This window comes from Nerophis lumbriciformis, linkage group LG14 (genome assembly GCF_033978685.3).
Source record: "Nerophis lumbriciformis linkage group LG14, RoL_Nlum_v2.1, whole genome shotgun sequence".
Taxonomy (NCBI): Eukaryota; Metazoa; Chordata; class Actinopteri; order Syngnathiformes; family Syngnathidae; genus Nerophis; species Nerophis lumbriciformis.
The window spans coordinates 26,682,077-26,708,823 of record NC_084561.2 but is presented as its reverse complement, the minus strand read 5'-3'; the positions used below and the strand labels follow the sequence as shown (position 1 = coordinate 26,708,823).

General features: G+C 39.6%; 2 protein-coding genes across 12 annotated transcripts in view; one reads left to right on the top strand and one right to left on the bottom strand.

Annotated features, from left to right (window-relative positions):
• Positions 1 to 91: 91 nt before the first annotated feature.
• The window catches only part of kank4 (KN motif and ankyrin repeat domains 4), a 180,399-nt gene continuing 153,743 nt past the window's right edge, over positions 92 to 26,747 (bottom strand). For 3 of the 4 annotated variants that reach the window (XM_061975700.2, XM_072914682.1, XM_061975701.2), the window contains exons 5-10: positions 23,851 to 24,117; positions 19,423 to 19,519; positions 16,217 to 16,436; positions 15,990 to 16,132; positions 13,203 to 13,403; positions 92 to 913 (exon numbers count right to left, since the gene is read on the bottom strand). In XM_061975700.2, coding sequence (XP_061831684.1) covers positions 830 to 913; positions 13,203 to 13,403; positions 15,990 to 16,132; positions 16,217 to 16,436; positions 19,423 to 19,519; positions 23,851 to 24,117 — 1,012 coding nt within the window. In that variant the 3' untranslated portion in view covers positions 92 to 829. The remainder of the gene's footprint in view (positions 914 to 13,202; positions 13,404 to 15,989; positions 16,133 to 16,216; positions 16,437 to 19,422; positions 19,520 to 23,850; positions 24,118 to 26,747) is intronic. The other variant, XM_072914683.1, reaches the window with a different exon arrangement.
• The window catches only part of usp1 (ubiquitin specific peptidase 1), a 198,289-nt gene continuing 176,996 nt past the window's right edge, over positions 5,455 to 26,747 (top strand). For 3 of the 8 annotated variants that reach the window (XM_072914684.1, XM_061975713.2, XM_061975718.2), the window contains exons 1-3: positions 5,455 to 5,564; positions 7,636 to 7,696; positions 24,644 to 24,703. The gene's annotated coding sequence lies outside the window, so the exon portion shown is untranslated. Of the gene's footprint in view, positions 5,565 to 7,635; positions 7,697 to 24,256; positions 24,440 to 24,643; positions 24,704 to 26,747 lie in introns of all 8 variants that reach the window. The other 5 variants (XM_061975717.2, XM_072914687.1, XM_072914688.1 and 2 more) reach the window with 3 other exon arrangements.

Below are 26,747 nucleotides of genomic sequence, written 5' to 3'. Positions count from 1 at the left end.
TTGTTAAGTTTCGCTTCACGACTATGTCATGCAGTAACATCTGCACAATACAATCTTCTTACTTAAAAAACATGTCTAGAAAATTATTCCATTCTGTAACTAATAACTATATGAACTTAGTTTTTTTTTTAAACGTTAAAATGAGGCATCAGTGATTCTTTTTCTGTGGGGGGGAAAACATATAATTAAAAAATAAGACACTGAATGTTGTCAAATGTGTGTTGGGAAATGCTACCAGGATTATATTACTTTATCACTATTATTCCTATTATTTGTTATGTATATGAGCTATAGGCCCCTACACATCAACAGGACTATTTACACAAAAAAGACTACAAATAACAAGTAGTAAAAAAAAAAAATGTTGTTGTCGGATGTGTTGTTAATAATGGCTTATGTCCACATATGTCAATGGAGAGAAAAAAAGTAAATATTTGACATATATATCTATACGTATTTAAAAGGTAGATCATGTGCTTATTATTTTGATTGAAGAGTATTATAAAGAAGCAGCAGGATTAATCCAAGTGTCCCTCTGGCTACATGTCGCTCTCTCATTTGTCACATGACCGCGTCAATCAAGGCGACCATCACTGAGTGGCCTGGCAGATGCAGCATTTATCCATGAAAATAATGCAGTGGAAAAGAAATGTAGCCGTGCATTGTTCGGTCTCGGGGGGGTGTGTGTGTTTGCGAGCTGTCTGCACGGCTTCAAGGTAAACATCACATACTGAATGCAGGGAGAGACAGAGAGAGGCTCGTCAGCTATCTTTGCACCTGCTTTCCTCCATGATGAGCTGTGTTGGTTTGGAGAAGATGTCTCCTTGGCTCATGCTTGCCGTGGACCCTTAAGGAGGTCGACGATGTCTGGGTGGGAGGCTCCCTCTGCCACTTCCTGAGCATTCTGTCCATTCTGGAGCAAACACACAGCATAAAACACAATTTTAAAAAAAAATAGTATTTTTTAAAGGAAACTGCAGTGGCTATTTTTCTCCATGAGGTGGCAGCATTGAGCTGTTTTAGGCCTGTTACTACACAGCCAATCCGTTTCTTGGTAAATATCAAAGAATATTGCAGATTACAAAAAATTATGATTGTTATGACACAATTACATATAAAGCACAGGTGCATCTCAATATACTGAAATTCTATTTCTTAACATTTGCATTTGAAAATAAGAGAATTGTTCTCGTCGTCCATCTAATATTGAAACATGAAGTCATAGGGCAAACTTTGATGCAAAAGTTGTTTTATTTACTTTATTTCAGGGGCGGCGTGGCGCAGTTGGAAGAGTGGTCGTGCCAGCAACCTGAGGGTTCCTGGTCCGATCCCAGGCTTCTACCACCCTAGTCATGTCAGTTGTGTCCTTGGGAAAGACACTTCACTCTTGCTCCTGATGAGTAGTGGTTAGCGCCTTGCATGGCAGCTCCCGCCATCAGTGTGTGAATGCGTGAATGTGGAAATAGTGTCAGAGCGCTGTGAGTAACTTGAAGGTAGAAAAGCGCTATACAAGTATAACCCAATTACAACTTTTTGCATTTTAACGCCAAGAAAACGGAAATGCTGATTATCCCTACTACTAGACACCGGAACTTATTTAATAAAACCACCTTAACATTTGACAACCAAACAATTACACAAAGCGACTTGGTAAAGAATCTGGGTATTATCTTCGACCCAACTCTCTCATTTGAGTCACACATTAAGAGTGTTACTAAAACAGCCTTCTTTCATCTCTGTAATATCGCTAAAATTTGTCCCATTTTGTCCACCAGCGACGCTGAGATCATTATTCATGCAGTCGTTACGTCTCGTTTCGATTACTGTAACTGTTATTTTCGGGTCTCCCTATGTCTAGCATTAAAAGATTACAGTTGGTACAAAATGCGGCTGCTAGACTTTTGACAAGAACAAGAAAGTTTGATCATATTACGCCTATACTGGCTCACCTGCACTGGCTTCCTGTGCACTTAAGATGCGACTTGAAGGTTTTACTACTTACGTATAAAATACAACACGGTCTAGCTCCATCCTATCTTGCTGATTGCCTTGTACCATATGTCCCGGCCAGAAATCTGCGTTCTAAGAACTCCAGCTTATTAGTGATTCCCAGTGCCCAAAAAAAGTCTGCGGGCTATAGAGCGTTTTCTATTGGGGCTCCAGTACTATGGAATGTCCTCCCGGTAACAGTTAGAGATGCTACCTCAGTAGAAGCATTTAAGTCCCATCTTAAAACTCATTTGTATACTCTAGCCTTTAAATAGTCCCCTTTTTAGACCAGTTGATCTGCTGTCTCTTTTTTCTGCCCTGACACCCTCTCCAGCGTGGAGAGGTTATAAGCATTTAAGTCCCATCTTAAGACTCATTTGTATACTCTAGCCTTTAAATAGACCCCCCTTTTAGACCAGTTGATCTGCCGTTTCTTTTCTTTTCTCCTCTGCTCCCCTCTCCCTTGTGGAGGGGGGAGGAGGGGTCACAGGTCCAGTGGCCATGGATGAAGTGCTGGTTGTCCAGAGTCGGGACCCGGGGTGGACCGCTCGCCTGTGCATCGGTTGGGAACATCTCTGCGCTGCTGACTCGTCTCCGCTCGGGATGGTGTCCTGCTGGCCCCACTATGGACTGGACTCTTACTATTATGTTGGATCCACTATGGACTGGACTCTCACAATATTATGTCAGACCCACTCGACATCCAGTGCATTCGGTCTCCCCTAGAGGGGGGGGTTACCCACATATGCGGTCCTCTCTAAGGTTTCTCATAGTCATTCACATCGACGTCCCACTGGGGTGAGTTTTTCCTTGCCCTTATGTGGGCTCTGTACTGAGGATGTCGTTGTGGCTTGTGCAGTCCTTTGAGACACTTGTGATTTAGGGCTACATAAATAAACATTGATTGATTGATTGATTGATTGATAAGGTGACCACGTATCAGCCACCATGAAGGACGCGCTAGCTGTTCCAAGTCGGGACCTGGGGTGGACCATTCCTTCGCGCATCAGTTGGTGACAACTCTGCACTGCTGACTTGTTTCCATTCAAGACTTCCTGCTTCACTCCCAATGGGCTGGTCTTTCCTATTATGAAGTCGGGACCCGAGGTGACCACTTCTTATGCATCAGTCAGTAACATCTCTGCGCCCCGACTTGTCTACATGCAAGAGGAGCCCATGCTGGCCCCACTATGGACTGGACTCTCACATTATTAACTGTATTCACTCGGCATCCATCATTTGTATATACGCTAGCTTTTATATAGACCCCCCTTTTAGACCAGTTGATCTGCCGTCTCTTTTCTGCTCTGCCCTCCTATTAGGTGACCCCAAATGGTGTGCTAGCTGTTCAAAGTCGGGAGCCGGACCACTACCGGTAATATGTTCATCAGTTGGGGACGTCTCTGCCCTGCTGACTTGTCTCCACTCCACTGCGGTCCCCTCCAAGATTTCTCATTGTATCCCATTGGGTTGAGTTTTTTCTTGCCCTGATGTGGGATCTGAGCCGAGGATGTCGTTGTGGCTTGTGCAGCCCTTTGAGACACTTTTGATTAAGGGCTATATAAATAAACTTTGATTGATTGATTGATCCATTGCACCGGTCACCCAAGAAGGGGGCCCCACATCTGCGGTCCTTACCAAGGTTTCTCATTGTGCCCATTGGGTTAAGTTTTTTTTTGCCTTGATGTGGGATTTGAGCCAAGGAATGTTGTTGTGGCTTGTGCAGTCCTTTGAGACATTTGTGACTCAGAGTTATGTAAACTTTGATTGATTCATTCATTGATATTTCAGGAGTTCAATTCAGCTCATGTGCCAAACCATCAAAAGACAGGGGTGTGTGCGCCCGGTTTCCATTTTTACCTCGCGGCTTGTTTTTTTATTGGCGCCTGACACATTTTACATACATAAATAAACATGTCCCTGATTAGATAATTACACCAAAAACTAAGAAAGAAAATGCAACCCCCCCACCCCAAAAAGGACGTTTTCGATTTTCCTAAAGCCCTCAAAAAGGTTGTATTTGGCAAAATAAGTAACAATAATAATAAAACAATTCTATACCTCAAGGGGGATGGATTAGATATTATACGACAGTAGGAAGGGGAATCGTATAGCTCCATTCATTTCGGTTTACCTGATACATGAAACGTGGCAAATTTTGGGAGTGAATTGTCCACTTTAGCCACCAGTACAGTGTTACGTACAGTGTTGAATATCTTCAAATATTTTTTTGTGGCAAATCCAACTTTGACCATGTCAGTTGCTGTGTAGAGTGGCACTTTTGATCATTTTCAGCAGATTTTTGCTGCAATAGATTAGCATATGAAGAGTTAAGACGCGAAAACAGATAAATCTATTTTCCTTGTTTGTAGTAAATCATTGATTTTTGTGGAGCTTTTCATGGAAAAGCCATCCTGCTGATGCTGGTTGCAAATCAATCGTTTCTAACAAGCACAATTATTGTCTCAATTTGGAAAAATGCACATTTTATTACAAAAAAAGGAATTTTGATAATTTTGTACACATTTTGCAGCATAAACAACTTCAAACAACGTTTCTTTGAAAATTACATTTTACCTCTTGACAGAGAATGGTGACAACTATTTTTGTGGTGAAATTGCCGTTTTTGTGCCTGATTTCTTCATATATTGATTGATTTTGATGTACAAAATGTATCAAAGTGGCCCCTGCTTTTTTCTATTTTTCTGTATGTGGTCCTTGCTGGAATACAACTATGCAATATTGAACTTTTAGACAATTTTTAAAAAATGTATGAGATACTAAATTAGCTGTAAACCATAATCCTCAAAAGTACTGCAAAAAGTCATATCGTTGAAATTTGCATAATTTCCCTTGAAGCATGATTTGCAAGAAGTGAGTGAAACATTTTTAACTGACTGAAATTTTTTTCTTCTAATAAAATGCACATCAACATTGAAATTGTATTTTCTGACTATTTATTTATTGTGGGCCATGTGTAGGCTTTGTGAACCACACAACCTGCTGCTCAAAATTAATTGCCCCTTGAGGGATTAATAAAGTTGTTTGAATTTGAATTAAATTGCACTTTTTTAACATGTGTGCATTGTAAAAAAAAAAAAAAAAAAAATATCTACTGTTAGCTGCCATACACACTGCCATGTGTGATCTATTGCAGCAGCCGTGCAAAAACTCCACATTTTTATTCACCACACTCATTAAAAGGTTAATCAGAGCAACAAAATATAGCAGTAAGTCTTTTTAAAATGTATTTAATTGATTGTTTGTTATTCTACTGTTTTCTGGACTATAATTCACCTTTTTTATATAGTTTGGCAGGTCTTGCGACTTATATTTATATATCCAACTGCATACAATTGAATACGTTTAAAACGTTATTTCACACTGACGTGCAAGGAGCACGGAGTAAACACTACGTGCTATGGCCGCAGGAGAGCGCTCTAAGCTTGTGGTAACAATATGCTGCTCATGTTTGACACCAAGGATGAAGAAGTCAATGGATTCAAGCGATGTTGAAAGAGATCGAGAGTTTCGTGAACTTGCTCGACGTCAATTTAGCCTATTCAGTCTCCCAGGTATGTTTTATGCTATTATGTTGTTGAAAAACTGTTGTCATCTTATATTAACATAACTAAACCGTTGTTTCTGTGTGCTGTTGTATAATGCGGTGGTTCTCAAACGTTGTTCACCAAGTACCACCTCTGAAAACACACGGCTCTCCAAGTACCAACATTAACATACAGTAGCGTAGTCGGCCTAAGTATTCATTAAAAACAAAAAAAGAGGTTTTATTTAACAAGAATATTTAATATTTTGTCAACTAAACGTTACACACAGTTTGAACAGTAACACTGTTTGAATGTTTCATTAAGTGATTCTTTGGCTTACCACTCGACAGAGCCCGCGTGCACAATTTGACAATCACTGATATACATACCGCATTTTTCGGACTATAAGTCGCAGTTTTTTTCATAGTTTTCATAGATGCGACTTATACTCAGGAGCGACTTATGTGTGAAATTATTAACACATTAGCGTAAAATATCAAATAATATTATTTAGCTCATTCACGTAAGAGACTAGACGTATAAGATGTCATCGGATTTAGCGATTAGGAGTGACAGATTGTTTGGTAAACGTATAGCATGTTCTATATGTTATAGTTATTTGAATGACTCTTACCATAATATGTTACGTTAACATACCAGGCACGTTCTCAGTTGGTTATTTATGCGTCATATAACATACACTTATTCAGCCTGTTGTTCACTATTCTTTATTTATTTTAAATTGCCTTTCAAATGTCTATTCTTGGTGTTGGGTTTTATCAAATAAATTTCCCCAAAGAATGCGACTTATACTCCAGTGCGACTTATATATGTTTTTTTCCTTCTTTAATATGCATTTTCAGCCGCTGCGATTTATACTCCGGAGCGACTTATACTCCGAAAAATACGGTACTTGCCAACCTTGAGACCTCCAATTTGGGAGATGGGGGGTGTTGGGAGCGTGCCTGGGGGGGCGGGGTTGAGGTGCAGGCAGCATACCTACCCCTTCCCCTTCGAGCTGCCCTGGATGAAAGGAAATTATTTTTTCCAATCATTTTAGAACTTGCAAGCGTACTTCTTCTTCTTACTCGTCGTCGCCATGTCTCTTCTTTGTTCTTCTGCTTCGTCTCCTTCTTGTTGTGTGTGTAGTTGTGCACTGAGCTCCAAAAGCCGTAGATGTTATTGTAGCGTCCCGGAAGAGTTAGTGCTGCAAGGGATTCTGGGTATTTGTTCTGTTGTGTTTATGTTGTGTTACGATGTGTATGTTCTCCTGAAATGTGTTTGTCATTCTTGTTTGGTGTGCATATTAGTAACAGTGTTAAAGTTGTTTATATGGCCACCCTCAGTGTGACATGTATAGCTGTTGACCAAGTATGCATTGCATTTGCTTGTGTGTATGTGTGGGTGCTTGAATTTAACGTCATCATCAAGTTAAATATAATGCTACGTGTCAGCATTTCTTGACATCTTCGAGTAAAGACCATTGTTAAACCCGTCCAACGCTACATTATTATGTGACTGGGCCGGCACGCTGTTTATATGGAGGAAAAGCGGACGCCTGGACAGCATGCGGCTGTTAAGGGGTGAAGGTTTCAGGTGACAGAGGACGCTAAAGGCAGTGCCTTTAAGGCACGCCCCCAATATTGTTGTCCGGGTGGAAATCGGGAGAAATTCGGGAGAATGGTTGCCCCGGGAGGTTTTCGGGAGGGGCACTGAAATTCGGGAGTCTCCCGGGAAAATCGGGAGGGTTGGCAAGTATGCTGATAGAGTTTATGAAGTTCTATTCGTATGAATAATACACTGGGTAGTTATGACTGGAACATGTTTTATTTCAGCCCGGTTGTTTACAATCACCGGCATAACAGTAGTGGTGTTACATAGATAGAGGTCGGTCCTGCACCAATCACCGGCATAACAGTAGTGGTGTTACATAGATAGAGGTCGGTCCTGCACCACCACGTAATATCCGTTCCCAGCACATATCACCACAGTTTACATATACTGTCAAGGTGTTAAGTTACATAAAAATAAATTAGAAACATACATTATTTCTAAATGTGACTTATAGTACATCTTATAATGTTTTTCTTCTTTTCAGGAAGCATTTCTTTGACTGAGGTGACTTATACTCCGCAGTGGTTTGGAGTTCGAAACATATGGTAAATATTTTATGCATTCTAAATAATTTTGGATTGTAGGCTTTCCCTTTGTACTAGATTATTTATAGTTAAAGTTAACATACCAATGATTGTCACACACACACTAGGTGTGGCGGAATTATTCTCTGCATTTGACCAATCACCCTTGATCACCCCCTGGGAGGTGAGGGGAGCAGTGGGCAGCAGCGGTGGCTGCGCTCGGGAATCATTTTTGGTGATTTAACCCCCAATTCCAACCCATGATGCTGAGTACCAAGCAGGGAGGTAATGGGTCTCATTTTTGTAGTCTTTGGTTTGACTCGGCCGGGTTTTGAACTCACAACCTACCGATCTCAGGGCGGACACTCTAACTACTAGGCCACTGAGTAAGTTATGCATCTAAAGGATAGGATTTCAGTGATGTCCGACTTCAATGATTACCTCTCAAAATACCATAATTGATGTCACCACATGACCATTGCTGGAGAAATACTATACAGGAACGCACTAATGGGCATTGAACCACCACCAACAGTGTACATAACGAGGTATTTTTTTGGCGCATTTAAAAATCAATAAACCCGCATCAGTAATTAAAACATATCTTATGTGGTACTGTCAAAATTAAAATTGCAAAAAAATATTTTAAATGTGAAAAAATAAATAAATAAAATATCTGAACTCACAATCTGTAGAACCCATTCGATCTCCGGGTTGGCCGACATCGTCTCACAAGATGTAGTTTCTCTTTAAGTATCCTTCTTGAAAATGGCCTTGCAAATATATGTGTTGTCTTGTCTAATCATAAAAGATGCAGTCGAGGTGTGTTGGTTGACGTCTTAAAGTTTACTCCACAAGGTGCTCATCAAAAACATCCTGCTGGCTAATTGCGGCAGCATGCTCTTCACTACTGTGGCATGCTGGGTAATGGAGTTCTTATGTTACCTAGCTCAAACATCACAATATATATCTGCCTTAGGCCATCGAGAAGGCCTTACTGACAACAACTCGTGATCTGATTGGCTATCGCAACTGTCTGTCAACTGTATGTCCCCATTCACTTACAGTGCACAGACGCCAGCATTGTTGATGCTGAAGGCCACGGGCAGATTTTGTACAGCATGGCAACATAAGCTAGCTGAATTCTGATTGGATAAAAACTCTATAACTTAAAAACAACAGCGCTGGAAGGAGCAAAATATGACATGAAGAGAATATGAATACGTTTTGAGGGAAATTAAATTAAAAAAGACTTATCTTTATTATGATCATGATTTTTGGTTATGTTAGGCCAGCAGAGAAGCCCTTGCTGGCCCTGACGGCACACCGCTGTACTTAAGGGAGGATGCCAGTAAATATGGCCAATTAAAGGATAATTTAAATAAATTATCATAAAACTGTCAGTTTATTAATAAATTTAGTTTACTTCGCTAGATCCAAATAATTTAGTTTTCTCTGGGGGGTGAAATCATTTTTGCTGACTTTAAGATGTTGCAATGATCTTTTGAGTTGTTTACTGTATATGCATGCACAGACACTGTATAATGAATGTCAAAGAAAGAAAATTAATGTGTGAAGCCATGAAAACTTTTGTTTATGTGGTGTTATGGTACAAACCCCGTTTCCATATGAGTTGGGAAATTGTGTTAAGTTAAAGTTAAAGTTAAAGTACCAATGATTGTCACACACACACTAGGTGTGGTGAAATTTGTCCTCTGCATTTGACCCATCCCCTTGTTCACCCCCTGGGAGGTGAGGGGAGCAGTGGGCAGCAGCGGTGCCGCGCCCGGGAATCATTTTTGGTGATTTAACCCCCAATTCCAACCCTTGATGCTGAGTGCCAAGCAGGGAGGTAATGGGTCCCATTTTTATAGTCTTTGGTATGACTCGGCCGGGGTTTGAACTCACAACCTACCGATCTAGATGTAAATATAAACGGAATACAATGATTTGCAAATCATTTTCAACCCAAATTCAGTTGAATATGCTACAAAGACAACATATTTGATGTTCAAACTGATAAACATTTTTTTTTTTGCAAATAATCATTAACTTTAGAATGTGATGCCAGCAACACGTGACAAAGAAGTTGGGAAAGGTGGCAATAAATACTGATAAAGTTGAGGAATACTCATCAAACACTTATTTGGAACATCCCACAGGTGTGCAGGCTAATTGGGAACAGGTGGGTGCCATGATTGAGTATAAAAACAGCTTCCCAAAAAATGCTCAGTCTTTCACAAGAAAGGATGGGGCGAGGTACACCCCTTTGTCCACAACTGCGTGAGCAAATAGTCAAACAGTTTAAGAACAACGTTTCTCAAAGTGCAATTGCAAGAAATTTAGGGATTTCAACATCTACGGTCCATATCATCAAAAGGTTCAGAAAATCTGGAGAAATCACTCCACGTAAGCGGCATGGCCGGAAACCAACATTGAATGACCGTGACCTTCGATCCCTCAGACGGCACTGTATCAAAAACCAACATCAATCTCTAAAGGATATCACCACATGGACTCAGGAACACTTCAGAAAACCACTGTCACTAAATACAGTTCGTCGCTACGTCTGTAAGTGCAAGTTAAAGCTCTACTATGCAAAGCGAAAGCCATTTATTAACAACATCCAGAAACGCCGCCGGCTTCTCTGGGCCCGAGATCATCTAAGATGGACTCATGCAAAGTGGAAAAGTGTTCTGTGGTCTGACGAGTCCACATTTCAAATTGTTTTTGGAAATATTCGACATAGTGTCATCCGGACCAAAGGGGAAGCGAACCATCCAGACTGTTATCGACGCAAATTCAAAAGCCAGCATCTGTGATGGTATGGGGGTGCATTAATGCCCAAGGCATGGGTAACTTACACATCTGTGAAGGCACCATTAATGCTGAAAGGTACATACAGGTTTTGGAACAACATATGCTGCCATCTAAGCGCCGTCTTTTTGATGGACACCCCTGCTTATTTCAGTAAGACAATGCCAAGCCACATTCAGCACGTGTTACAACAGCGTGGCTTCGTAAAAAAAGAATTTGGGTACTTTCCTGGCCCGCCTGCAGTCCAGACCTGTCTCCCATCGAAAATGTGTGGCGCATTATGAAGCATAAAATACGACAGCGGAGACCCCGCACTGTTGAACGACTGAAGCTCTACATAAAACAAGAATGGGAAAGAATTCCACTTTCAAAGCTTCAACAATTAGTTTCCTCAGTTCCTAATCATTTATTGAGTGTTGTTAAAAGAAAAGGTGATGTAACACAGTGGTGAACATGCCCTTTCCCAACTACTTTGGCACGTGTTGCAGCCATGAAATTCTAAGTTAATTATTATTTGCAAAAAAAAAAAAAGTTTGAGTTTGAATATCAAATATCTTGTCTTTGTCGTGCATTCAATTGAATATGGGTTGAAAAGGATTTGCAAATCATTGTATTCCGTTTATATTTACATCTAACACATCCCAACTCATATGGAAACGGGGTTTGTAAATAAACTACTGTTTTGGGTTTTGTTGACTCCCATAGGATAAGAATAAGACCCATGTTTAGTTGACAATAGTGGAATATTTTTAGGAGTGCAGTTTTCCCTCGCTCCATACTCCACTGCACTTAAAATATACTACGTCACAGGCTTTTTTCTTCTTTCAAACTTTGAAATTTACCTTTTTAAAGCATATTCCACATGTTTTTAACCTAAATTAGGTGTTGAATTAAGTTTTATTTATGTATTATATAATCAAGCAGTATTTGTTATTTTTTATGATTATATTGTGGTGATCAATAAAGATAGCGGTACTTCCCTTTCTGGTTTAAAGACTGAACATCAGCACAAGCGGCTAATCTTGCCGCTACTGTGTCTTCACCGTGGCAATCTGAAGTTGACCAACCTTTGGCAGAACAACTTTTTGATGAACTTCATCTTCAACTTCTGCCTCATCAATAAGATATCTCCACATTGGTTAGACTTTTACGTGAGCGATATCAAAACAGTGGGACTATCTATCAGCTTTCAACAACTGTCCGGGAAAAGTGGAGATGAACTCTCTTGATATAAGATGCACTTCATCTTTGAAATCAATGACACAGATTTGGCGTGAGCAAGGTGGAATGACAATGCAGGACAGGCATTGCTAACGAGACGGAATGCTAGTAACCGCAAAGGTAATGATCGTAGCTGTGCGACCGTTTTGCAGGACAACTTACACCTTTGGTTTCAACACATGAAAGCCGTTCTAACTTAGAGGAATTATCCAGGATGTGAATAAAGTATTTCCAATGTCGTGGCAGTGTTGTAGTGGCTGGGTAATGGCCATAGCAATGACGCTTGGAGGATCCTCCGGGCTACCAGCTTGTACTGTAATCTAGGGTAGAACACACTCAAGGCTACTGAAATGAGTATAAAGGTGACTATATGGGTGTTATTTTCTCTTAAGAGGGCTCTAAAAAAGTTTTAAAAGTATTTAGAAGGTTGTAAACAGTTTTTTATGCTTTAACAATGAAAACATTTAACTTTTTAATAATAGTTCTGCTTCGTGGAAATATGTTTATCGCGGTCATGTTCTGTACCAATTAACAGCGATAAATGAGGGACTACTGTAACTTTCAGCACAGCCTGGCTTTTATATCATCTGACAGCTAATACAGTCCTGGTCAAAAGTTTGCATACATACACATTTTTGTTTCATCTGACCACAGAACTTGTCCATGTGATGCCAGATGAAACAAAAATGTATCTGTTTGGCCACAATACCCAGTAATATGTTTGGAGGAGAAAAGGTGAGGCATTTAATCCCAGGAACACCATCCCTACCGTCAAGCATGGGGGTGGTGTATGCTCTGGGCCTGTTTTGCTGCCAATGGAACTGGTGCTTTACAGAGAGTAAATGGGATGTAGAAGAAAGAGGATTATCTCCAAATTCTTCAGGACAACCTAAAATCATCAGCCCGGAGGTTGGGTCTTGGGCGCAGTTGGGTGTTTCAACAGGACAATGAGCCCAAACATGTCAAAAGTGGTAAAGGCATGGCTAAATCAGGCTAGAATTAAGTTTTTAGAATGGCCTTCCCAAAGTCCTGACTTAAACATGTGGACAATGCTGAAGATACAAGTCCATGTCAGAAAACCAACACATTTAGCCAAATTGCACCAATTTTGTTAAGAGGAGTGGTCAAAAATTCAACCAGAAGCTTGGTAGAAGCTTGTAGATGGCTACCAAAAGCGCCTTATTGCAGTGAAACTTGTTAAGGGACATATAACCAAATTTTAATATTGCTGTATGTATACTTTTGACCCAGCAGATTTCGTCACCTTTTCAGTAGACCCATAATAAATTCATGAAATAACCTAACTTCATGAATGTTTTTGTGACAAACAAGTGTGTGCTCCAATCACTCTTTTACAAAAAATAAGAGTTGTAGAAATTATTGGAAACTCAAGACAGCCATGACATTATTTACTTTACAAGTGTATGTAAACTTTTGACCAAGACTGTATATCATATTTGCAGTCGTGATAAAGTCAATGTTAAGGCACCTTATCTGTGAGGCTGGTGTCGCAGTGACCTGTCTCCAGCAGCAGGCGGGCAATGTGAGTGTGGCCGTGCTCACTGGCACACATCAAGGCCGTCGAGCCCTCGCCGTCCTGAGCGTTTACATCTGCGCCACAACTCAGCAGCAGCTTCACCATGGCGAGGCGCCCGTGGCTCACAGCGAGCATTAGCGCTGTCTGACCCGTCTGGAGGAAGAGTCAGATATAAATAAAAAGTGAGGCTCCAGGTATGCAGGAGGGTTTAAAAAAAAAAGTCTCAAAAGAGGGACAAAGTAGAAAAGTGACTTTGATTAAATCTTAATGTGGTAGCACAATGTCTGAATATTGATTATGTTGTGAATTTGGTAGTCTATAAGAAGATAATTCTATAGATTGATCTTTGGTTGTAACTTAGGTCATATATGTTTTTGCTTTGACTGAACAAAATCTGGTATTGTTTAAAGAGAAGTTAAAATGTGATTTAGCTGAAATGTGACCTTGGGTATGTAACTAAATTTGGGTCAGATAGCATGTAAATATCTTGTTAAATATGTCGTGTGTTTAAGAAAAACAAATTGATCATAACTATTAACTTATTTTCTACCGCATTGTATGTGCAGTAACTCAAATCACTCCTACATCAAGTCAGTCCTGCCCATTAAAATTAATCCCAAAACAGCACAATTTTAAATTTAAAAAAAAATAAACTTATGGATAAGAAATTAAAAGTTAAAATACCAATGATTGTCAAACACACACGAGGTGTGGCAAAATTATTCTCTGCATTTGACCCATCACCCTTGATCACCCCCTGGGAGGTGAGGGGAGCAGTGAGCAGTATTGTGTGAAAAACATTACAATAGAATGTAATTACCAACAAGTACAGTAGTTTTATGAAATAATGCAATTGTTATGACCTGTGTTGTTTTTGTTGTTATTCTTCCCTATGTTAGTGTTTGTTTGTTTTTTGCGCTCCTGTTTTGGTTATCTCTTCCTGTGTGTGTGGTCCTGCAATGACGTGACACATTATTGAGCACTGTTCTCTGCACCTGCTTTTAAGTGATTAGTGTCCCAACCTGTTGTCTACACTAGTCACGCCCCCCTATATACTTGATCCCGCCATTCACTCGGCGCCTGTATTTTATGTTTTTTTTTATTATGTGTGTTCTACATGCTAAACGCTACTGCTTAGGTTTGTAACTATTTGTCTGTGTGACATGTGAGGTTTGCTACCTAATACTTAACTTTGCTAAAGGATTTAAGTTTTTGTGCTTTGCTTTACGATCGCTTTCCAGCAGCACGATTCCATGTATTTTTTACCTCGCTTGAAGAAGGATTAAATCTTCCTATACCTGCACGCTGCTTCCTGCCTTTCCTTCCGCATCTTGGTAACACAACTCTCGCTGTTATGCAACCGGAACATGATAATAATAATATTGTTCAGCATTCACCTTGGAGTCAGACTTTTTTAGGTGTTTCCTACAAGCTGGTATGTAACAATAGGAACTAGGAAACTTCTGTTTATGTTGCACACAGACGTATTTGAGTGACGGACCGGACTTGACAACAAGCAATGTCTGCTCGGTAGTGTTCCACCGTCCAGTGTGTTTAATCAGGACGAGACAGAACTGAAATATGTCAAACACAGCATCTGCAGCTTCTTAATACTTTAATAGATAAAGGTTCGTTGGGCGTGTGTGGCTGCATGACGCAGATGCTGGCTAAAGTTTGTGCGATTCAGACTGACAACGCTGACTCACCGGTTAGGTTTCTTCTGTAACAGGAATATCAATGTGTAACATCATAAAAACTCTTATTGCTCAAACAGACCCTGTTACATATACGACTTTACTGGCTTACTTACAGGCATGTGAAATGTCATCGAAAATGCGTTTTTAAACATTAATTTTCACGTCAAAATATCACTTCCGTGTTTTTTCAATGAAATGTTAAAAACATGAGATCCAAACAAAATTTGTAGATTGCTCGCCACATCCGCAGGTACCCACTGTTCCTCTTACCTACACGCCGCTCTGAATTGCAGGACAGGAAGACAATCAGGGGCGCTGAAACAAGCTCGCTCGTTAGCAGAGTTAACATCATCTAGCTAGCTTACTTGTCGCCTGCGTTGCGAGTGACAACATTGGCGGCTTTTTACTTTGTTGCTAATCATATTTGGATGATTACATTCTGAACACTGTTAGTTGTAGTTGTAGTTCTAGAGTATTTATTAGTAGCCAGCGAGAAGGTATATTTTTGACATGACGGTTGTAAACAGAGGTCACAACACCAGAAGTATATTACCCGAGGGGGCGTGGCTATGAGATAGAGTTGCCAAATGGGAAACGCTTTCTGAGTTCTTTGCATGCATGTTATATAATTTTACATTACATTTTCAATGACAATAATGTTAGTAAATTATCTACTAAAAAAACTAAAACTTCTGTGGTACATTACATGGAACATGTCAGCGTCAAAGGGACAGCCAAAAGTGGTTGGTATATGAAAATAAATCTAACGGTAAAATATCGTATAGAAATACACCCAATTGCAGGAAATTTAGTCTTGATTTTCAAAAATGTATTTCAGGGCTCGTGTGACAGCACTTTGTGCAGATAGAAATGTTCCTCTTTTCCTCATCAGTTTTTTTCTTTTTTTATGAAAGGGTGCTCACAAGCCTGAACTTAAGGCAAAACAAAAAGCCGGGAGACTGCTCTTATTTAAAATGACATGTAAGTTAAGGTACTCGTAAGTTGAGGTACCACTCTGCATGTGAGTTGCAGTGAACCGCACCTGTCTTGAGCGTGCATTAACGTCACCAAGTCGCAGCAGCTGTTGTGCAACCTCCAAATCGTCCGGACTCTCAGCAGCCGTGAGTGCGGCCAGCATCACTGGAGTGTAGCCCGCCTTGTTTATGTTGTCTGTCTCACAAAGACCTGAATATAAACACATTTTACACTTAGTGGGAGGGTTGGCATGTGTGCTCGGGCACAAACTGGTATTTGTGACATGCTTCCCACCTGTATCCAGCAGAAGTTTGACCACAGGGAAGTTTGAATGTGATACACTGTAGTGGAGGGCCATATTCCCGTTACCGTCCGTCAGGTTGACGACATACGGCAGGAGAGTGGGTGTGGTTAAGCCGACTTGGCGCAGGTATAATCTGACCGTGTCTGCTTGCGAGGTTTTCTGACTTGAAATTTTGAACCACTCTTGATAGAGGACCACTAAAACCTGACGCTGAGAGCAGAGGAATGGGAGAAAACATATGTATTAAAAAAAAAAAAATGCTTTTTTACATCGAGCAGCTGGTCATTAACCTGCTTAGTAAACCATATTACTGCACATTATTCCTCTCAAAGAGGCTCAAGCTTTGTCTTCAAACTACATTCGTTTTTTAATTACATTTGCAAAAATCCAATTAGTGAATGAAGGAGCATGACAAGACATCTTCTTCCAGCAAGTGCAACCTGGCTAGTGTTTCCAGCACAGCGTGTCTTGTAAATCTACATCGACTACTGAATTAAACTGTCTTTCATTGGAGTATTTGTACATCTTAAAAGACCCATCGCATCCAGAGGACAGAAATTTCACTAACAAGTTCTCTTAAGGTATTTTTTCCCCTGAAAATTAATCTGGCAGTCATTTCCCATAATATCTATTAGTTTTTGAGTAATAGGTAGATAACTATTTAGAACGCGCCCTTTCCATTACCAGACTTGATATGCTGCCCCCTCTACAGAAGTGGAGCACATTTCTCCAAACAGTATAAACAGTGTGGATAAAGGAATATCAAACTTTTATATTGATGACTTAATTGCTTGTTTTTGTTGCCTTGGTCCATGAATACTTCAAAACTGATTAACATTAACATAATGAGCAAAAAAGAAATATAAACGTATCGCTATTTTCGGACATACCTGCTCTTCTATCTTCTCTTCAGCCTGTGTTTCCTAATGCTCTTTCAGCATTTCCTCAAGCATCCTGAGGAAAACATCAATAGAAGAGGACGCAAAATAGAGTACGAGTGGCTGACTATTCTTTTTTAGTTGTTTGAGTGCCGAATCTGCTCTTCTTTCTGTTTCTCCACATATTTTGCTCTTGATTCACATTTGACTTGATATTGGACTTACTATTGGGCAGCCTAACTACACAGGGTAAACAATTGGTTGACTTTAGAACAAAGTTCATGCCCTGAATTTTCACTGCAAGCTTTAGCTTTTTACTCAAAAGGAAAATGGACCAAATACCTACAATTAATTGCACCCCAAAAGCTGTCAGTACTATTAGAAAAAAGATCAAAGTCGATATCCAGAGCCACACAAATCTCTGAAGTTATAGACTTTTTATCGGGCAGGTCGGATACTTAGGTTCCGTGAATAGGGAAATAAGGGCCTCAAGTTTATACATGATTTGTTTGAAGGGGGAATTCTGAAATCATTTAATCAAATTCAGGAGAAATTTGATTTGACTGCAGTGAGCTTTTTTAGGTTTTTCCAGCTTAGAAAGTATTTAATGCCACATAAAGAATAGCATGTTCTTCAAAAGCAACCCATGGATCTGGAACGTTTTTTCCTAAAGATTTCAAAAGAACAAAATTGTGAAAAAAAACTGTAGTATTTGCTATCAGTTTAATCAGGGAGTGTTCTTGGTGTCAGGGGAAAGTGGAAACTGGAGATAAATGTTGTGATTGAAGAACAAGAGTGGGAGCACATTTGTGAAAATGGTCACAAATTGACCAGCAGTCCAATATGAAAGGAATTTAGTTGGAAGGTAAATGTGAGATATTTTAAAATGTCGTTTTTGATTTCGGAATTTGACAGGATGAAAACTAATTTGTGCTGGAGGCAGTGTGGAATGATAGGATACACATCTTTTGGGAGTGCCCACAACTCAAAACATTTTGTGAGAGAATTGGGGTGAAATAAGATTCTCCACAAATATATTGACCTGGACTCCCTGATCTTTGTGTTTGGAGCACTCCCTGATGACTACATGAGTAAAGACAAAGTGTATCTTTTAAGGGTACTTGTGCTGATTGCAAGAAAAAAGGTAACTGTATCTTGGTATAAGCCACTTGCTCTAACAGTAGGACAATGGGAGGAGAGATTTGTTAAAGGGGAGCTGACCTTTTTTTGGAATTTTGTCCATCATTTACAATCCTTATGTAAGACAAAAACCCATACGTGTTTCTTTTTTATGCATTCTAAATAGTATATAAATGCGATCAAAAGTCTGCTTACAATGGAGCATATGGGAGTACTGCTATTCTGCCTATAAAGCCCCTGAAAAACATCCAAACACCATAAGTATACAGTATATGTAATGAAGAACAGGCAAATTTATAATCACATGTCATATTTACGTATTTTGATCATTTTAAGCATACAACGTTCCCCTTTAAGGTGTATGTATACAATGGAGAAAATAACGGCAAAATTGAATCTTAATACTGATTTGTTTAAAAAAGATGGAACCCATTGATAACCTACTTGCATTTGACGCTCTAGTGTTTTGAAGCTTTAGGTGGGCTTGTACTGATTTGTAATGCAATGTCTGTGTATATAAATATTGTTAAACTGAACTATATCATGATGTTACTTATTTATTTATTTAATTATTTTCTTAATTCTTTGGCTTTGTAAAGATTTGTGAATATGGCACCTGCACCCCCACGACCCCGAAAGGGACAAGTGGTAGAAAATGGATGGATGGATGGGTTACAGGCTGTGTAGCTTTAAATATATTAAAAAAAAAATGATAATAATAAAATCATTGACATGATGGCTGCACTCCTCTTGCTTGGTCTCTCCCATTTTGCGCGGTTCAGTTTGGCTGGAGAGGTCCATACACTCCTCATATTCCCATCATTTGGAAATGTATGCAGGCTGACCCCTTTTGTAGTTGTGTTGCTCCAAGCAGCAAAAATGCATCTGGCATGAATATTTGATAATTCCTTTAAAATCTGCATATAAATATTATGATTTGTGTTGAAAATTCTACTAAAACACATATTCGACAATATGAAATTGCTTCCAGTCTTCTGTAGCTGACATCAGCAGGCTGATGCAGGGTTGCTCACATTCTGGAGCTAAAAGTGGGCATTTCAAAATGGTCTGAAACGGTGTCTATTTTGATGGGACTTTTACCTGTAGACATCATTTTTAGGTTCAGAACTATAAATGTTGTCAGCATTAGAGGGGCACTTTAACTTTAGGAGACTTACAGTAGTGCATACCATTTCTTTATCTGGAGATGTGACCTCCTCCATACGATCTTTTACATACAAGCAGGCATCTATAAATCCTTTGTCAACTTTCTCCCTGAAATCAAAGAGCAGAAGACATTATATTAGACTTGTTAAGTTGTTGATCAACTTAAAAATACATTTGAATTGAAGAACAACAGAAAGTACGGGTTGGATAGATGAGGACAGAGGTTTAAGCTGTGGAAAGGTTATGAATAGAAGGATCCTGTATTGTTTGACTGGGAGGGAGGCAGGTTCTTGAGAATGTGGGTAATGTGCTCCCTAGCGGGGACCAGCTGTAGGTTACGCAAGAGTTTGATTGGTACACTAGCGAGGCTATAGAGTTATACAGTACATAAGGTAGTATGTGGCAGGATGGGAGCTGACAAGGATGCTGTCAGGTTGAAAAATGAATGCACAATGTGCTGACTCTCTAATAGGGAGAGAGGAGGGGACAATACAGTCGATAATAATGGAAGCCAAGTTCTGGAGAGTTTTTGTTTCCAGTTTTGGTGTTGAGAATGATCATGAATATATTGTGAAGTGGAGTACATGTGGTGGTAAGATATCCATCAAAGTCACAAAGGGTAGAGTTAATAGTGGAACAAAGATATTACAAAGTCTAAACAAATAAAAAAACAAATTATAAACACAAATAAGTACACTAATGACTCATGTAAACCTCAACGGGATGTGTGATAAGTGATTTATATACAGGAATATCCACAATATTTTTCTGCTGACCCGAATTCATGTACAGTAAATGACAATCCTAAAGTGTATAAGACCCCACAATGTTCCATGTTCTGCACTACCGTAACAAATGTGTTGAGAAATGAGAACTGGTGTAATTATACAATTCTCTTTTTAGTTCCCATTGTTCTGGCGATATAGACGATATATGATATACATTTTGCCAACAATAGAGCTTGTAATACTTTCGTCATATCTTGATAATACATGTTCATTACACATTCTAGTTGTTTCCCGCAAATTTGACAGTGACAAGCGAACAAAGGCGTCCTTAACATAATGTAGTATTTTCGCCAGCAGCTAACATCCCTTCACAGTGCAATTTCTAAATAACTAATCTTTGCCTCCATGGTGGCAAATAAACTATGTTTCTTTGAGGTATCATCACTGGAAAATGAGGAATAGCTAAACATGCTACACTACACACCGTAGGAGTTTACAATAAGCCATGCTAACCGCTTAGCTAGAGTTCTTGAATGTAAACAGTGTTGGGCCAATCGATACATATTGACAGTAACGATACCTAGTATTTTATCAGTAAATGATTGATACTAAAGTGATTAATCGATTTTCTATTATCACAAAAACATTTGTTGTTGTTTTTTTACTTTTTACAATCTCAGAAAATAAGTCCCTGGATACAGGAAGACTTTAATGGCGAACTGCACTTTTTTTTGGGAATTTTCCAAATCATCATGGAATTCGTTCACAATCATTCAAGCACAAATATGTATTTTTTTGTTTTTTGGGAATTTTAAAGATGATAAAAAAAATGCTTGGACGATGCGGCTAATGGGATTCACATCCATCAACGTTTTGTATACACTCTGCAAGTATATATATACATATATATAATGTAGTAACAGACACGTTCATAACAATTTGTAATATGTACAATTTTTACCATATTTTGGTAATTTTAATCATTGCCAAAACAAATTATTCGGCACATTTATTTCCATTTCCATAGCAGCGCACGTCTGACTTCTGGCAACACAGGGGCGCCGCTAGGGATTTTGGGCCCCATGAAAAGAATCTTTACAGGGCCCCCAACACAGTGTCATTATGTTTTCTGTATTATAATTTCATCATCATTAGGGGCCTCTCTGGGCCCCCCTCCATCATGGGCCCCTAGAATCCGTCTCCTTTACCCCCCCTTTTCGGCGCCCCTGGGCAACATCCCCCCTTTCGGATACAAACACGCGAGTGTGTTCTAATCACGGCAGATCCTGTAGCAAACAACGAAGATGACTTTTTGGACAAATGAGGATTAACAACATTATCTTTTTTAATCTGAATTTATGGAGGATGAACTACTGCTTATAGAAGCCAGCACGAAGGAAGAGTGAGACGTTGGAGCAGACAGAAGCCGAGAGAGTGAGGTGAAAGAAAATCGAAGCTGCAAAATGTGGAACTTGAAGCCAAGCTATTTCAACAAAAATGGAGTGCTAACCTATAATGCAAAGGAAAAAACGTTCCCGGCCAGCTGGACCAAACAGACAACTGTCCATCGAGTGAGTCACACTTTATATCAATCATGATACACACCGCACGTCATGCGTATTATTACAACTACGGTACATACACTGTCTGGCTAGCTGTGTACAAACAAAACATGAAATGTGGGCTAATACTTTTCAGACACTCGCCGTGTTTTGCAGTACAAACTCAAACGCGTTTCGTGCTGATGTAGAAGCTAGTTTATCTCTTGCCGTAGTAAGCTTCTACGGCTAATACCGTAGCACGCCGGTGCGTTAGTACACTAGAAATAGAGTTCCTCAATGTTCTCTCTTACAATAACAATGTCGCTACAGTTTAGTTATTTACAGGTTACAGAACATAAATGAGGTATTGACGGTTTTTGAATGCATTTCTGAAGTGATTTAGAGGTAGAAAATTGATTGCTCCAATTAGCTGCATTGCTTGCCACCAAGAACAAGCCGTTTTTTATATGTTAGAAAGCGAGAAAAAAACGAAACTTTTGTCTTCTTGTCTCTCATAATGATTGTGAAAGATAGGCAAAGTTCCCAAAAAAAGTGCAGTCTCCCTTTAAAGACAAAAAATGTATAATTTAAGCGCATTTACGCAGCTGCTGACATATCGAGCAGGTGAGCTGCTCTTTCGCCTCTGAGCTGGTAAATGTTGATTTTAGACTATAAATCATGCCTCTCACCTGGACAATGCTAATCGGTAGCATGCCTATGGCAAATCCATTGTAAATTAGCATGGAGCATTTTGAAAAGTGGATGTTTACTGTACTTTTGAGTGTCTTTTCTTGCTTTGTTGGCATGGAAAATTGTAACATTACCTAGAGGCAGTCTGGTTGTTTGCGCTCTGAGTGTTGATTGTTTTCAAACCAAGTGCTTAAGCCAGTGCCTTGGGTGCAAACGGACATGGCGTCAAGTGCAACAAGCGTATCGAAATATTGCACCAATATTTTACATGAATCCAGTGGAAATTGCATTAAGACTGTAAGGGAAGCCAAACAAATGGGTAGTCAAATATGTACTTTTGGATTTCCATTCCATTAATTGAATATCCACAAGAATGCATTTAACTTTTTTTTTTTGGCGCTGAGGGTCCATTGATTTCAAAGGGGAAGGATAAAGTGGGTTGTTCAACTGCAGCCAAACTAGACGCTCATTGGATAAATGCTCGACTTTTTCCCGCCCATCGGACACTCAACATCTCTGGAAGTGAATGGAAAGTGGGATTTGCTTTGGCTGGCCTGGACGCTTAGCTTCCACATGATGGTTGGATGATCTGTCCGAGGCTGAATCCTTTTTGATTGATAGCAAAATTTGCAAATTGGCGATCTTGAAATACTTTTGGATAAACCACTGCCAGAGCATTTTTCAAGTTTCATTCGAGTTGTTATGGAGAATTTTACGATCCTTTAAGTGATGTTTGCTTTGTAAAATGTAACATCGTTATATCTTGTCTGTTACTTAAGACTGTAGTTGTGTTTAGAGATTAGCTGAAAATGAGCTTCCCTTATTTTAAAGACCAACAGTCGCCACTGCCGATAGTACCAGCAGACTTCGGTGGGTACTTATAAAAAACTAATTTTGGTAAACCACTTCTGGAAACCTTCACCACCTTTTAAAATAGTCTGGTAAATAATGTATATATCCTGCCCAGAACCAGCATCCTCTGCAGTGGACATTTGCGTTTTGCATAACATGCTCTGAAATTTGTATGAAATAGACTAAAAACAAAAAAAAACATTTCGACTCGGTGTAAATCCTAATCTGACAATAATTTTAAACGTGTACCCAATTTCAATTGTACATTTACAATCATTCCACCCTCGAAAAAAGTGGCTCAAATAAATAATCAACAATATGCCAAAAACAATATACAATTTATGCCTATGATGAGTGTATAAAAATATTGAGTGCAACTCTGTGTGTAAACAGGCTTCTCGTATGAGGCCTCCATTACCTAACACATCACGCGGCCTTCTCAATTAGAAAGGTCAACATGATATTTGCTAATAGTAGTAATTTGGCAAGAGGTATTGCTTTAGTTGCCAAGGTAAACAACAATTTAGTGCCTATTTAGAATCAGGAATTGGAATGACTACAAAAATATTTGAAGTCCACCGTAAAAATTCCAGCTGAATGCCTTGCTTCTTTCACTCTCCTATCTCACCCTGCAGACGGTTCCTCCAGGAGCTCCTGGCTGCTCTCTCGGTCCAGCAGGTCTTTTTTTTCACTCTCCTTTTCTGCTGCCACTGCACCCTCTTCGCCACACAGGATTTCTGCATCTTTCTCCTGTGCATCTGCTCCCTCCTCAGGCTTTTCTGCTGAGTTAGGCTCCTTGCCTCTTTCTTCCTCAGCCTCTGAGCTGTCACCCTCTTCGACATCCACTTTTGCCTTCTCATCTCCACTGGACTCCTCGCTCGATGTGCTCTCATACCTGGCAAAAGGGATGTAAAAATCATAACGGCAACCTACCAAAACACAGGGGTTCCTTTTAAAATCTAGCTGGACAGATAATGTTTTGTCTGGCATGGGCTTAGTTTGTGTGTCTTTCCTAAATATAATCATGTGTACAGGCTTTGAACATATGACCACATCACTGAAACACAGAATCTGCTTAAACGAATATGAAACTCATCAACGTAAAGTCAACAGGAGCCAAGTTTGGATACACAACAAGATGCTTGTTCAACACAATCTTGGCTCACATACCCAAAACATCCTTCACAGCGAGACACATGAATAAAGATCTAGTTAAGGTATGTTTACGTGCTCACATGTGCACTGTTAAACAAAACACAGCCTTGTTCAGTGAAAAAAGCTAATGATACAAGCAGCTGGGGAGGTTGCCAAGTGTGTGTGTGTGTGGGTGTGTGTGTGCGTGGATGACCGAGAGAGTGTGTTGAGGGCACCTCCTGTGAGTCTTATTTTGAGTGCAACTGATTCATGGTTATTTGGTTTAGGGTTTACACCAATGAGACATTCGGGAGCCACAACATATTCTGGATTCCAGCGGGTATCAGGTGAGAACAGAATGTCAGCTTTAAAAATAAAAACTAATAATAATTAAATAACTTTACCATTTTCTCCAACTTCTTCCCACATACCAGAGCCATGCACGGTATTTGGAGATTCTCAAATGGTCCATAGGTTTAAAAATGTATTTGAATTGTTTTTCGATTATGGTGTCTTTTTTTGTGATCGTGGCGGCCTAAAATGCCTTACAGTATTTGGTGACAGCTTTTTCAGAAAATTTAAGCAAAAGTTGCGATGTTTCGAGGCTTCTTTTTTTTCCCAATACTGTTACATTAACCTGTTGTTTATGAAATTTTAATCAATATTGTTTTTAGTGTAACCTTAAAGGCCTACTGAAATTATTTTTTATTTATTTAAACGGGGATAGCAGATCCATTCTATGTGTCATACTTGATCATTTCGCGATATTGCCATATTTTTGCTGAAATAATTTAGTATAGAACAACGACGATAAAGTTCGCAACTTTTGGTCGCTGATAAAAAAAAAGCCTTGAAGTAGCGTGATGTCACAAGTTAAAAGTCTCCTCACATTTCCCCATTGTTTACACCTGCAGCGAGAGCGATTGGGACCGAGAAAGCGACAATTACCCCATTAATTTGAGCCAGGATGAAAGCTTCGTGGATGAGGAACGTGAGAGTGAAGTATTAGAGTGCAGTGCAGGACGCATCTTTTTTCGCTCTGACCGTAACTTAGGTACAAGGGCTCATTGGATTCCACACTCTCTCCTTTTTCTATTGTGGATCACGGATTTGTATTTTAAACCACCTCAGATACTATATCCTCTTGAAAATGATAGTCGAGAACGCGAAATGGACATTCACAGTGACTTTTATCTCTACGACAATACATCAGTGAAGCACTTTAGCTACGGAGCTAACGTGATAGCGTCGGGCTTAACTGCAGATAGAAACAAAAGAAATAAACCTCTGACTGGAAGGATAGACAGAAAATCAACAATACTATTAAACCATGGACCTGTCACTACACGGTTAATGCTTTCCAGCCTGGCGAAGCTTAACAATGCTGTTGCTAACGACGCCATTGAATCTAACTTAGCTATGGACCTCGACAGAGCTATGATAAAAACATTAGCTCTCCACCTACGCCAACCCTCATCTGCTCATCAACACCGAAGCTCACCTGCGGAGCGACAAAGGACTTCACCCGATCATCGATGTGGTCTGCGGCTAGCGTCGGATAGCGCGTCTGCTATCCAAGTCAAAGTCCTCCTGGTTGTGTTGCTGAAGCCAGACGCTAATACACCGATCAGATCTACAGCTTTCTTCTTTGCAGTCTCCATTGTTCATTAAACAAATTGCAAAAGATTCACCAACACAGATGTTCAGAATACTGTGGAATTTTGTGATGAAAACTGAGCTTTTTGTATTGGATACAATGGCGTCCCAATACTTCCGTTTCAACCATCAACGTCACGCGCATACGTCATCATCCCTAGACGTTTTCAACCGGAAGTTTCGCAGGAAATTTAAAATTGCACTTTAATAAGTTAACCCGGCCGTATTGGCATGTGTTGCAATGTTAATATTTTATCATTTATATATAAACTATCAGACTGCGTGGTCGGTAGTAGTGGGTTTCAGTAGGCCTTTAACATAAAAAGCACAGGATTGCAACAAAAATTAGAAATCAAATGCTGTATTGATGTTTTACTCGTTTTATATTGCACATACCTTAAAAGTAGACACTAAATGGCAGTAAAAGCACATTTATATAGTCCTGTCAAATGACTGGACTATTTTAATTATAATTATTAACAGTAATAATCATAATTACAGAAATTACACCTTTGTAGACGACAGAATGGTCTGCTCCCAGGCATGTCAGACATTATGCAGACATTCTCCATGTTAATTTTACAGTTGAAAAGTGTTTGTCCATCTTGAACAATAATTTATGTTCCAAGACATTACCCCACATGATAAGAGGATTTGTGAACTGTTGCGAGCGATCTTTATCGATAATTGTTGTTGATAATTGAGAGGCAATATGACATTGTCATCACACTTAAA